Here is a 13,117-nt window from a genome sequence, read left to right on the forward strand (position 1 = left end):
GAGCTTGATAAATTGACCCCAATAACTCTAAAACAGCTCAGCACAAGGTGGAAATGGCTCAACGGTTAATGGGATTAATTAAAATACCTACATTCCTTTAAAGTAGTCTTTGTATCCATACAAGTGGAAATCTTTTTGAAACATATATTAGTGTGAAGGAAAAAGCAGATATGCTTTTAAGATAGTTATAAATCTGTTTAGAAAAAAAAGAAACAAGAGGATTGTTACTTCAAAGATTATAGGTATAGGCCTAGGAACTGTTGGAGAGTTTATGAAGGAACAGCTTTTTGCAAAGGATGGACTGGTCCCTAATGCCTTCCTTTGCTACATTTATCATTTTAAAGTAAATTGACAGTTGACAGTGCAGTAAAATGGCAGTAAAAGCTTCCAATTACAGTCTCCGCCTATCCTGTTTGTAAGAGACTGTAATCTGTCATATCTGACTTTTGCTGCTTAATGGCTTCTCTCCATTCTAAAAAATTAGTTTTCAACATGACCTCTTTTGCAGTCTGAGTTTGACAACTGTTGCTCTTGTAGGTTTGAAGTGATGTGGTTAAGTGAAGTAAACTGGTGCTTGGTTGTTTGAGGCTGACATAGTTTTCCATTGCGGGGCTCGGGAGCAACTGTGTCACTGGGGCTGAAGCACAAACTCAAACTTTAAGAGTGTGTGACATTGATTTGAGTTGTGGTGGAGTCTACTCATAATAAAGTTTTAGAAGTTATCAATTTACGTTTCAGTGCTGACTTCACATCCTTATTTTTTAAGCTGTATATCAATGGGTTTAGTAAGGGGACAATAGCAGTGTTAAATAAAGACAGCATCTTATTTTCATCCAAATTGTCTTTTGCAGATGGCCTTATATATTGGCAGGTGAGAGACACGTAGAGAAGAATGACAACTGTGAGGTGTGAAGAACATGTGTAGAAGGCTTTACGTCTTCCAGAACTAGATCGTATCCTCAGGATGGCAGTGATGATAAATACATAAGAGATAAAGGTGAGCATGAAGGGGGTTAAGATCGTAAATAGACTTTCACTGAAAACCAAAATATAAAAAACAGTGGTGTCACTGCAGGTGAGTTTCAGAAGAGGTATAACATCACAGAAGAAGTGATTGATTATATTGGATCTGTAACAAGTGTATTGGGCCACTAACACAAGATAAGGTAGGCTTTCTAGGAAACTGATTACCCAACAGAAAATGACCAGCAGGACACAGACTGTACGGCTCATGGTCATGTGATAGCACAGTGGATTACAGATGGCCACATAGCGATCATAACTCATAGCAGTCAGTATCAACAACTGATTAGCTGCTAATGATACAAATATGTAAAATTGCAAAAGGTAGGAAACATATGAAACACTATTGTGTCCTGATATGAAATTGACAAGTACCCTATGGGAAGTAACAGTTGTATGAGACATGTCCAAAATAGACAAGTTGCCCAGAAAGAAGTACATGGGCGTGTGCAGGTGAGGATCCTGGCAGACTAGATGAAAAATAGTCATGTTACCTCCAAGTGTCATGAGATAGAGGAACAGGACCAAAATAAAGATTGGAGCCTGGAGCTGAGGAACGTCTGAAATCCCCTTAATGATAAAATAAGTCACCATTGTCTGATTCATCTCTTCCATATGTATAGGAAAACCTGGCTGACAAAAAAAGAAAAAATATTTTTTTATTAAATATGGATTTTGTATATAGAGTAAGCAATGGGTTTTGATGTTATAGGCAGGTTAGCATTTAACATAAGTAAATTATTATATATATAAATCTTGAATCACCTTGACTCACTGCTGCAACTTCAATCCACATGACAATCTACCCCAAACCTTAAATCTCTGCACCCTCAACCTATTGACTGTAAGCACCTCAGAGCAGGGTCCTCCTCCTTATTTTATCACAAATCTTTTTTTTTCAATAAAGTGTTAAGTAGCACCAGTAGCGAGTAAAACAACTTTTATTTGAACTTTCAATTATAAAGGTTCTCCAATAACAAATGTTTGCAATGTGGAGCCAATGGTATGACACTCCATGACTCGCTGACGATTTTTGGCTGAAAAAAACTTTTTTCCAGCTGAATCGTGTCAGGGAGTCATGGAGTTTCATACCATTGGCTCAACATTGCAATAATTTGTTTTTGGAGAACCTTTTTAATTGAAAGTTCAAATAAAAGTTAAATTTTACTCGCTACTGTTGCTGCTCAACCCTTTATTGAAGAAACTGTATGTTGGGGGAAAAAGCAAGCACATTACGTGGGTGTTACACCCTTGCATATAGCTAACATTGGTTATCACACTCCCCCTGAGCATGTGTAAAGAGAAATGTGATGTCACTTGAAAATGGAATTTTGAAGAGAGGTGAGAGGTCAGGCTGGAGCCGTGTGAACGGACAGATGCTGTAACTAATAAGCATGCAGCTGAAGGAACGCTGAGGGAGAGAAAGCGTGTAGCTGAATGAAGGATCATCAAAGATAGTTACACCCAGGACCTCAGCTATAATATACCTTTAAGACCGGTTCCCATCTTTAAGACCGGTTCCCATAAGTAACACAGTTACTGTCAGATTGACACATGAACTGAAAGATTTATCACACATATATGAAAGGGGGGGAGGGAGTTTGTATAAGAAGAAAAGTAATTATACTTCATAGTACATTTTATATGGGCCAAATGAATATGTTGATATCACAAATTTGTGTTATTGTATATTCCTATCTATGTACTCAGTTACAGAAGTTTGTGAAGCTATACAATTAAATTATAATAATAACTAGTTTTTCCTGATAAATATAACTTTTTTCTGAATTTAAAATGTACACTCACCATACAAAAAAAAGTGAAATGTTTAGGATTTTTTTAAAAAGAAAAATGATTAAAAAAAATTAGTAACTATAATATCAGGTTTATATAGTATATATGTTGAGGTATAATTCTCTATATTTGTATTTCATATTTAGTAATTTTACATGGAAAAGAAAAGTAATTTACATTTTTAGACTTAATTGATTGGACTTACAAATCAATACAGTATGCAAATGTGTATGAAAAATGTAAAGGGTGTTAAACAAAAAAAAAATATATATATATATAAATAAAAAAAAACAAAATAAATAAATAGATAAATAAATAATAAACATAAATGAACAAGGACCTGTACCAAGTTATTTTAAAAAAAATGCCAACTTCTGTTATACGATGATGAAAAAAAATCTGGATTAATTAAAGAAGAAAACTAATCTTCAAGGGTAAATATTTAAAAACAGACAAAAAGATAAATCAGATATAAAATATAAGGTGATATTTTAAAGATAGAAATAAAAATAATAACAATAATAAAAATATTAATAATAATTGAAATACAAGAAGAAGGCATTATGCTGAGACACCCATAATTCAAATATAATGAGAGAAGAACACGTATTAATACAAGCATAAGACAACACTATCATTGAGACACATACATATTATAACACATGATAACTTACACCTAGATTACGAGTTTTGCGTTAGAGGCTATGCGGTGCTAACGAGCAGTTTATGCTCACCGCTCACTTACAGACAGCGCTGGTATTACGGGTTTTTACAACCCAGACAAGAAGTGAGCATTGAGCAAAATGTTGCTCCTTACCGCACTCCAATACCAGCGCTGCTTAAGTTAGCGGTGAGCTGGTGTAACGTGCTCGTGCACGATTTCCCCATAGGAATCAATGGGGAGAGCCATCTGAAAAAAGTCTAACACCTGCAAAAAAGCAGCGTAAAGCTCCCTAACGCAGCCCCATTGATTCCTATGGGGAAATAAAAGTTATGAATACACCTAACACCCTAACATGAATCCAGAGTCTAAACACCCCTAATCTTACACTTATTAACCCCTAATCTGCCGCCCCCGACATCACCGCAACCTACATTATATTATAAACCACTAATCTGCCGCTACGGAATTAAGGTAGAAAAAATCCTATTGGCTGATGCAATCAGCCAATAGGGTTGAAGTTCAATCCTATTGGCTGATCCAATCAGCCAATAGGATTGAGCTCGCATTCTATTGGCTGATTTGATCAGCCAATAGGATTGAACTTCAATCCTATTGGCTGATTGCATCAGCCAATAGGATTTTTTCTACCTTAATTCCGATTGGCTTGGAATTCTATCAGCCAATCGGAATTGAAGGGACGCCATCTTGGATGACATCACTTAAAGGTACCTTCATTCTGTGTTAGCCGTCGATTGAAGAGGATGCTCCGTGTCAGATGTCTTGAAGATGGACCCGCTCCGCGCCGGATGGATGAAGATAGAAGATGCTGTCTGGATGAAGACTTCTGCCCATCTTGAGGACCACTTCGCCTGGCTTGGATGAAGACTTCTCCCGGCTTCGTCGAGGACTTCAGCCGGGTTGGATGAAAACTTCTCCCGGTAAGGTGATCTTCAAGGGGTTAGTGTTAGGTTTTTTTAAGGAGGTATTGGGTGGGTTTTAGAGTAGGGTTGGTTGTGTGGGTGGTGGGTTTTAATGTTGGGGGGGTTGTAATTTCTTTTACAGGTAAAAGAGCTGATTACTTTGGGGCAATGCCCCGCAAAAGGCCCTTTTAAGGGCTATTTGTAATTTCAGTGTAGGGTAGGGCTTTTTTATTTTGGGGGGGGCTTTTTTATTTTGTTAGGGGGATTAGATTAGGTTTAATTGGTTTAAAAATATTGTAATTTTTTATTATTTTCTGTAATTTAGTGTTTGTTTTTGTACTTTAGATAATTTAATTTAATTGTATTTAATTGTTGTTAAATTAGTTAATTTATTTAATTATAGTGTAGTGTTAGGTATAATTGTAACTTAGGTTAGGTTTTATTTTACAGGTACTTTTGTATTTATTTTAGCTAGGTAGTTATTAAATAGTTAATAACTATTTTGTAATTATTTTACCTAGTTAACATAAATACAAACTTGCCTGTAAAATAAAAATAAACCCTAAGCTAGCTACAATGTAACTATTAGTTATATTGTAGCCAGCTTAGGGTTTATTTTATAGGTAAGTATTTAGTTTTATATAGGAATAATTTAGTTAATGATAGGAATTTTATTTAGATTTATTTAAATTATATTTAAGTTAGGGGGTTAGGGTTAGGGTTAGACTTAGATTTAGGGGTTAATAACTTTAGTATAGTGGCGGCGACATTGGGGATGGCAGATTAGGGGTTAATAAATGTAGGTAGGTGCAGCCAATATAACTCACATTACGCTGCTTTCTGCTTATAGCATCTTACATTCGCCTATATTTTAGTATGCACTTGTTTTTTTACTGGGGTTATAAGTGTTCGTATTGTTTTGAGAAAAGCTTGCCACCTTTTCGTTGGCGAGAAAAACTATGAGATCTGCAGTGCAAAAATCTTTATAGAATTACGTTGGGATTAGTGAGACATTGTCATATACGCCCATGGAATGCCCATGTTCAACCCATTTTACGAAAAAACAACAATTACGCTGTGCATTTTGTATTTATAAATTCAAATTACTGTGTGATTTTTGCACATCCAGTGTACTACAATTACGATTTATGCTGTGCATATTTAATTTGATTTATTCCTGTGTAAATTACATACAAATTTTACTTTTTTGTTAACATACGATTTTTGGTGAAAAATTTTGTTACGATTTTTGATGCACCTTAACAATACAATTTTTCCCTGCTTATTTTTGTGTGAATAGTTCAAATATATGTTTTGTGTAATGTTTAAAATACGAATTTTGTTGTGCACATTTCATAGGAAAATGCAGTATACGCCCCTTAGCGAGAAACCCTGTTTTCAGGGTAAAAATTGTCTTTAGATCATTCCACCAGGGAAATAGAATGACTGGCGAGCATTCATTAATAATCTCGCCAGCCCAGAGAGCTTTCAATCATCAAGCCCTAAGTATCAGCAAAATACTCCTAAGCGCAGACTTACTCTCTTTTTATATAATTACATATGTACACATTTATAGACATATATAGAAGGGCATTGGAGCCCTCTTGCCATTAAAGAGATGAAAACATGTAAGAACATATATATGCAATATTCATATTTAATAAAGGTTTTAACTATGTGTTTACTGTAAATATTTCATTTTCCAATGTTCTGCACATAACGGAACATGTTCCAAGTATTTCTTAAAAGATTCCCTATATATATATCTGTATATATCTATAGAATTATATATATTTATATATATATATATATAACCAGGAGAAAAAGTGCACTTTTTGTCTGAGGACGGGTCGCTTTTGACCTGAAAATGTTCACCATTAAAGTGGTTAACTTTGATAGAAGTCCTTTGGAGTGCGCTTTTTCTCCTGGTTCTAAATTTATTTTTTGCTGCACCCAAGGCTGTTGGATATGGATATCTGGAGTGCACATTGTCTAATATTTATTTTACATATACAGGGAGTGCAGAATTATTAGGCAAGTTGTATTTTTGAGGATTAATTTTATTATTGAACAACAACCATGTTCTCAATGAACCCAAAAAACTCATTAATATCAAAGCTGAATATTTTTGGAAGTAGTTTTTAGTTTGTTTTTAGTTTTAGCTATTTTAGGGGGATATCTGTGTGTGCAGGTGACTATTACTGTGCATAATTATTAGGCAACTTAACAAAAAACAAATATATACCCATTTCAATTATTTATTTTTACCAGTGAAACCAATATAACATCTCAACATTCACAAATATACATTTCTGACAGTCAAAAACAAAACAAAAACAAATCAGTGACCAATATAGCCACCTTTCTTTGCAAGGACACTCAAAAGCCTGCCATCCATGGATTCTGTCAGTGTTTTGATCTGTTCACCATCAACATTGCGTGCAGCAGTAACCACAGCCTCCCAGACACTGTTCAGAGAGGTGTACTGTTTTCCCTCCTTGTAAATCTCACATTTGATGATGGACCACAGGTTCTCAATGGGGTTCAGATCAGGTGAACAAGGAGGCCATGTCATTAGATTTTCTTCTTTTATACCCTTTCTTGCCAGCCACGCTGTGGAGTACTTGGACGCGTGTGATGGAGCATTGTCCTGCATGAAAATCATGTTTTTCTTGAAGGATGCAGACTTCTTCCTGTACCACTGCTTGAAGAAGGTGTCTTCCAGAAACTGGCAGTAGTACTGGGAGTTGAGCTTGACTCCATCCTCAACCCGAAAAGGCCCCACAAGCTCATCTTTGATGATACCAGCCCAAACCAGTACTCCACCTCCACCTTGCTGGTGTCTGAGTCGGACTGGAGCTCTCTGCCCTTTACCAATCCAACCACGGGCCCATCCATCTGGCCCATCAAGACTCACTCTGATTTCATCAGTCCATAAAACCTTAGAAAAATCAGTCTTGAGATATTTCTTGGCCCAGTCTTGACGTTTCAGCTTGTGTGTCTTGTTCAGTGGTGGTCGTCTTTCAGCCTTTCTTACCTTGGCCATGTCTCTGAGTATTGCACACCTTGTGCTTTTGGGCACTCCAGTGATGTTGCAGCTCTGAAATATGGCCAAACTGGTGGCAAGTGGCATCTTGGCAGCTGCACGCTTGACTTTTCTCAGTTCATGGGCAGTTATTTTGCGCCTTGGTTTTTCCACTTGCTTCTTGCGACCCTGTTGACTATTTTGAATGAAACGCTTGATTGTTCGATGATCACGCTTCAGAAGCTTTGCAATTTTAAGAGTGCTGCATCCCTCTGCAAGATATCTCACTATTTTTGACTTTTCTGAGCCTGTCAAGTCCTTCTTTTGACCCATTTTGCCAAAGGAAAGGAAGTTGCCTAATAATTATGCACACCTGATATAGGGTGTTGATGTCATTAGACCACACCCCTTCTCATTACAGAGATGCACATCACCTAATATGCTTAATTGGTAGTAGGCTTTCGAGCCTATACAGCTTGGAGTAAGACAACATGCATAAAGAGGATGATGTGGTCAAAATACTAATTTGCCTAATAATTCTGCACTCCCTGTATATCAGTGATTTCTGTACTGTTGCACTTAATTGCTGTGTATTAAAGGGAGAGTACACTGTAAAATTGTTTTTCCATTAATGAATTGTTATACCAGCTGCAGAGTATAGGATGTATGATAAATTGCATTTTCGGGTTTATTTGTGTATATGAAGTAGCTGGTTTTGTGCTTTGAAACCACAGCCTATTACAATGGGTTGAACTTAAAGGTAAAATCAGATCTCATTATGTTATCACTTTGTGTACACAGACTTGCTTCCTTATCTTATATTTGTCTAGAACAACAAAGCTCAATACATAGGGGTCCATTTAGCAAGCTCCGTATAGAGCTGTAAAGGGCCGTATTTCTGGCGAGAAACACAAGTTATGAAGCAGCGGTCTAAAGACTTCACCTGTCCGCCTGCTCTGAGGAGGCGGACAGAGATCTCGTGAAATCAACCTGATTGGATACAATCGAGTTGATTGACATCCCCTGCTAGGGGCCGCAAATCTGCAGGGGGTGGTGTTGCACCAGCAGTTCACAAGAGCTGCTGGTGCAATGCTGAATGCGGAGAGCGTATTGCTCTCCGCATTCAGCGATGTCTGTTGGACATGATCCGCTGATCGGATCATGTCCGACAGACATTTCATAAATAGGCCCCATAGAGAGAACAATGGAAAATTATCATTTTATTGCTTAACTATCCTGCACCCCACTGGGAGTGTAACTTCTTCTGCTGGCTGTGTTTACTTAGGCTTTTCAATAGCATATACTCCAGTATCTAAACGTTTAGTATAGGTGGCTATAACACAGGCTAAATCAGATATTTCAAATGCTTAAATAGGAGTAAAGGAGCTACAGTACTTGAAAACAATTTAATACACTCTAGCAGGTAAAAAGGACCATTGGGAATCATTTAAAGGGAAGAACATTTTTGGGTGAACTGTCCCTTTAACACAGTATTGGAGCAAAAAATCTAATGTTGCATATCTAATTTTCATATCTTACCCAGAATCTTCTTGTGCATTGGCAACAGTGTATATGGAGTGTTTCTGGGTGAAAGCAAGCGGGGACACTTGCCTAGATGTGCTAATTTCCTGTGCAACAATTTATATCTATTTATATCTATTATATCTATTTATATATATATATACTGTATATATCTTGGTACAGCTAAAACAACAGATTTATATAGAAATATTTTTTATGAATTAATAAAACATATTCTGTTATGTAAAGAACAGTGGAATATGAAATATTTATATTTTATATTGCTTTAGTTTAAATGAGAATATACAATCGTGTTTGCGCAAGAGTGGGGTGTTAGATTTTTTTTCCCCACTTTTCTTTATCCATTGACTTCTATTGGGGAATACGAGAACACGCACGCGATATTCCAACTTTTTAGTGCTAGTCAGGTTACTGCAAGAGCAAAAACAGTTTACTTTAAACTCGTAATATGATCGCAAACCCATTAACACTCAAGTGGGGAGCATTAATTTGTGCTCGACTCGGAATCTAGCCCTAAATATTATCCATTTTCAAATTTTGATGCTATCAATAATTGAAGTATGCTTCTAATACACAACATAATATACCTCAAATGAGATATAAAACTCAACCACAATTTCAGTCTAATTTGGGAACAGCCTGGCGAATCCTGCATCAGACGTTGCTTTGTGCTGCAAGGTGCTGGCGACAATTTTTCTTTTCTGTTTTTAGGAAGTTTCTTTTTGATTCTTGGTGGTCAGTAAAATGTAACTCGTAATTTCGATGTTTTGTGAAAAAAAAAATAAAAAAATTTATCATACAGTAGAGTTACACACTAATCTTGAATCCACGTTTTTTCTGTTCTTTGTTCACAACAGAGGTTTTAATAATCTTTTATGAAGTCTGAGAGCAGGTGCCAAGAGATACTTAAATCCCAGAGGTTTTAATTATTATTTTTGTTAAATCTGAGAGCTTATCCCATAAGTGTCTGAAACTCTGGAGGTTTCTGAAGCATCTAGAGGGTATTAAATACCCATAAAACAAATCATTAGTATATTAACTATTTTGCAAATATAAACATTTATTCTTTTCCTCATATTTGAAGGTTACATTATCAATGATGATTAATAAGTTTGCATTTTTTTTTTGCTTAAACGGGCATGAAACACTAAAAAAAACAGCAGCAATGCAAAGAACGTTAGTATACTTTTTTTGTAAATTACTTTTTTATAGCATTTTTCCTTACTTTTCTTACAATTTTGCTATGAAATTTGGCTATTTTCCAACTTTCAATCCCCCCCCCATGGGACTCATTATTTGAGTCCTATCATGTGGTACTACTCAGGTAGGAAGATGGTATCCGGTTTCGGCAGTGAATGTGCTCAGTTAGTGTAGTACCTGCTAGTGTTTACTTCATCACCCAATCACCACCTAGCTTCAGCTTAGTGAAGCCGATGAGACCTCCCTAATGAAAAGAAATGTGCATATGAAAAAGTTTCAGAATGAATGTGCATGGTTATGATATCAAAAGATAATTGTATGCACAAATCAGAACGCTAATTGTTTGTGTTTTTCTACATATATATTCATATGTTCCTACATGTCTATAGTGGTATACCTACAGGGTTTTCCCTAAGCTTAAAAAGTTGAATGGTATGAATTAAAGTATCCGTATTAATGTAAACTATAAGAAAGAGGGTGGCATGAAAAACCTTGTTCTTTATTGAAATGGTTTTGCATTAAGAAATATTTCCATGTATATGTACAAATTTGTAAAACAGGATTTTCCATCTGGTACGGGAGGCAGTATAGTCTTGTTTTGTGTTTTTGTTGTTCAGTGTAAATAATAGATTTGTTTTATTTTGTGAAGATGGGTATATTTGCAATATTGGGTGATACTGATGAGTAATGAGCGCAAATTGAGAAAATAATACACGGGAATGAATATTTCGTTTGAGTATTCACTGATGAAATAGAAGTGATATGATGAGTTAATATGAGTATATTAATAAGTAACACACGAAGTGTTGATGTTTTATTGGCATTAAAATAATATTTTATAATAGTTTGTTGTGGTATTTGTAACAGTTGTTTTGCACATATGCAGGTAGAGACACATGGGACACACACCATGTAATCACATCACTGTATGACAGGCACTTGGAACTTAACATAGGGTCTAATTACGCTTTAACACCATATGTATAATGGGTAACCGTGGTTACAAATATAAACAAGTGGGTAATGTATGACTCAAAACGGAAGTTACAGTGTCTAGAATCATATGGATGATATGTCTATCGAATGACAATATAATCACTTCTAAATACATTCATTTACAAGGTGTAAAGCCGAGATAGAGGCTAATTTATGTTTAGATAGTATGTGACACATTACGCTTCACACATTTCCGGAAGTGATGCAAACACACTTCCGGTTACACAGGACAATGGAACGCAAGTATGCGTTCCAACACATTTGTTTGGTGCCACAGACACGAGAGACAGGTATGAAACTTTGGTTTGGCAATCACTATATATATTGAGTGTTGTGTTCACTTATGACATGCTGATGAAGGGGATATTATCCCCGAAAAGTTACAATAAAATAATTTTGTTTTTGTGCAGAAGTCCTGTGAGTGCAATCTTTTGTTGGGATATAGCATTGTATCATTGCACCCAGGCAGGTGACTATTAGGTGGGTCGGTCTGAAGATTGAAAGAGTATATATATATATATATATATATACACGGTAAAGGAAGGCACTCACTGGTCTTTACTTCAAAAAAACTTTAATAAGCGTGACGTTTGTCCCCGACAAACGTCCCCGAAACGTCACGCTTATTAGAGTTTTTTTGAAGTAAAGACCAGTGAGTGCCTTCCTTTACCGTGTATATTTACCTGCTGGCACCCTGGCATCAGGATTTGGAAAGTGAGAGTGCTCTCTATCTACATATATATATATATATATATATATATATATATATATATTGTTAGACCTTGGTTCCAGATTCACAGATGGAAGCAGGAGACATAAAAGCTTCTAACTTACCCAGTCTGAATTTAATCTTCTGACACCAGAACTGTTAGAGGTTCTCTTTCACTTTAAGCCAGGGTAGGTACCATTTCATAATAATTATTATTCTACACATACAGTATCTCCTGGAATTGAGTATTCAACATACAAGGCCTTGGAAGGCAAAATCAGACACACACAGAATAAAGTCTAAGGGGTAGATTTATTAAATGTCAGATGGACATGATCCGCTGTAGCGGATCATGTCCGCCCAACATCGCTAAATGTAGACAGCCTTTCTGGTGAAAGGCTTGTGCAGTGCTGCCCCCTGCACATTTGCGGCTGCTGTATTACTGTGTTTTATGTGTTCAATTGGTTCCCACTTTTGTAAAATGCTCAATATATTCATATTACTTTTTGCTACCTCTTGCCTCTATAACAAACTACTTTACTCAATTACTTCTTCCCCCTCACCATCTGCTTAGTTCATTAGCCCATCTCTCTTAAACTCACCTTACTTTTGTACTCATGAACTTCACACATTCCTAGAAGCCCTCTCTCCCCCCCCTGCACCTCATCCCAAAAACAGTTTTATTACTGAAAATCTGCATCTCACCTCATGTCAATCTCCATCTTGCTCATACTAGCTGCTGGTGTCATCTCCCCTAGTCCTGGTCCCCAACAACTTCCCAGCCATGCACATCCATGTGTACCATTCCACAGACTCAGTAAACAAAACTCTGGTAACCTTACTCACATTCCTCTTGTATCTAAAGTCACTACCCCCTTCACTTGTGCACTCTGGAATTCTTGCTCTGTTTGCAACAAGCTCACTTCTATCCATGACCTCTTTATCTCCCACTCCCTCAACCTTCTGACTCTCTCCTTTAAACATCATCCACTGCTGCATTCTCACATGGGGATCTCCACTTTATCCATACTCTTAGGTCTGGTAACAGACAAGGAGGTTGTGTAGGTATTTTACTTTCCTCTTGTTGCACCTTTCAAAAAATACAACCCATCTCTTCCCTCACATTTTCCTCATTCGAAACCCACATGATTCGTTTATTCTTTCCCCTCTCTATATTTGTTGCAGTAATATACCGCCCCCTGGCTCCTCAACTCAATTTCTAGATCACTTTGCTGCCTGGCTAC

At 36.5% G+C, this 13,117-nt stretch overlaps 1 protein-coding gene across 1 annotated transcript; it reads right to left on the reverse strand.

Annotated features, from left to right (window-relative positions):
- Positions 1-699: 699 nt before the first annotated feature.
- On the reverse strand, positions 700-1,638 carry LOC128636615 (olfactory receptor 8D1-like). The gene has a single exon (XM_053689608.1). The coding sequence runs from the start codon at positions 1,636-1,638 to the stop codon at positions 700-702; it is 939 nt and encodes a 312-aa protein (XP_053545583.1).
- Between the last annotated feature and the right edge of the window lie 11,479 nt (positions 1,639-13,117).

This window comes from Bombina bombina, chromosome 7 (genome assembly GCF_027579735.1).
Source record: "Bombina bombina isolate aBomBom1 chromosome 7, aBomBom1.pri, whole genome shotgun sequence".
NCBI lineage: Eukaryota > Metazoa > Chordata > Amphibia > Anura > Bombinatoridae > Bombina > Bombina bombina.